General features: G+C 57.3%; 1 protein-coding gene across 1 annotated transcript; it reads right to left on the bottom strand.

The window, feature by feature from the left end:
* Window positions 1-385: 385 nt before the first annotated feature.
* Window positions 386-814, bottom strand: LOC149361275 (venom allergen 5-like). Its single transcript, XM_089568041.1, has one exon. The coding sequence runs from the start codon at window positions 812-814 to the stop codon at window positions 386-388; it is 429 nt and encodes a 142-aa protein (XP_089424167.1).
* Window positions 815-1,017: the final 203 nt, after the last annotated feature.

The following is a 1,017-nucleotide window of genomic DNA, read 5'->3' as shown; positions in this document are numbered from 1 at the left end:
CAGGTTCCGTGGGCGGCGCCATCGTGGTTGTTGTCGTTGTCTTCCTGGCGTCTTTGCCAGGCTTGTCACCGGTGACCCTGCAGAGGCCCGTTGTCCGGACGCACTCCGTTTCTTCCGGGCAGAGAGAGCAGGGCGGCCCGGGCCGGTACAACTCCTGGTCAGCCACGTTGCCGGCCGGCGCGTAGTTGCAAACATACATTTGTAATCGTTCCCCTCTTAGGTAGAGAAGTCCGTAGCTGCAGCCGACGGCGTAGGAGCGTGCCCAGGCGATCTGGTTAAAATTTGTGGCTGCCTCCACCGCTTCGTACTTCTCCACTTTGGCCGAAGAGTACAGCATGTTCTCGTCAAACCAGTCCCGAATAACGAAGTTCCACGTGGACCACCGTTACGGGTTCGACCAGTCGCAGAGTAAGTTCTGGCCCACCTCAGAAAAATTCACAGTGGCGCGTTCTTCGGGCTTGTCGTGAAACACGGCAAATTCTGAAGTGACGCAGCGTTCTACCAGCGCCTCGGCCACCTCGGCCAGCTCGTCCTCCCACCGCATTTCGAGCATGTTGCCCGCCGCTGGAAAGTCGGCCAGATGTCCAACTGCCAGGTGGCTGCGGTAGCGGTTGTGCAGCCAGAGGATTTCCTCGGTCCAATACCCTGTTTCGATATCAAAGTTCTTGCAGTTCGAGTTGTACTTCGTGGAGCAGAGCGTGTGGTTCTTCATACTACTGTACGGCGGTCGGCACTTCGGATTCGGCTTGGCGGTGCCCAGAAGCGGCAGCAGTAGGACGAGCAGGGACAGTCGTGCGTATTCCATCGTCGCCATCTTCTACTCGCGCTGCTGGGGCACGAGCTGGGAGCGAGGAGCGCGAGAGGCGCACAGCAAAAAAAAAAATCTAGAGAACATGTTTACCACATTCGAATCGGAGCGAAAGCATGGATTTGTGCTGCGCAGAAGACAACGATGAGCAGGCAGTGCCGCGGGACGGAGCATATGAAAGTTGATGCAGACGGCCCTCTTCAATAGAA

Source organism: Amblyomma mixtum, chromosome 2, assembly GCF_055824585.1.
Source record: "Amblyomma mixtum isolate Tamu chromosome 2, ASM5582458v1, whole genome shotgun sequence".
NCBI classification, from domain to species: domain Eukaryota; kingdom Metazoa; phylum Arthropoda; class Arachnida; order Ixodida; family Ixodidae; genus Amblyomma; species Amblyomma mixtum.
Note: the sequence above shows the minus strand (reverse complement) of the source record. Positions and strands in the feature narration are given on the sequence as shown.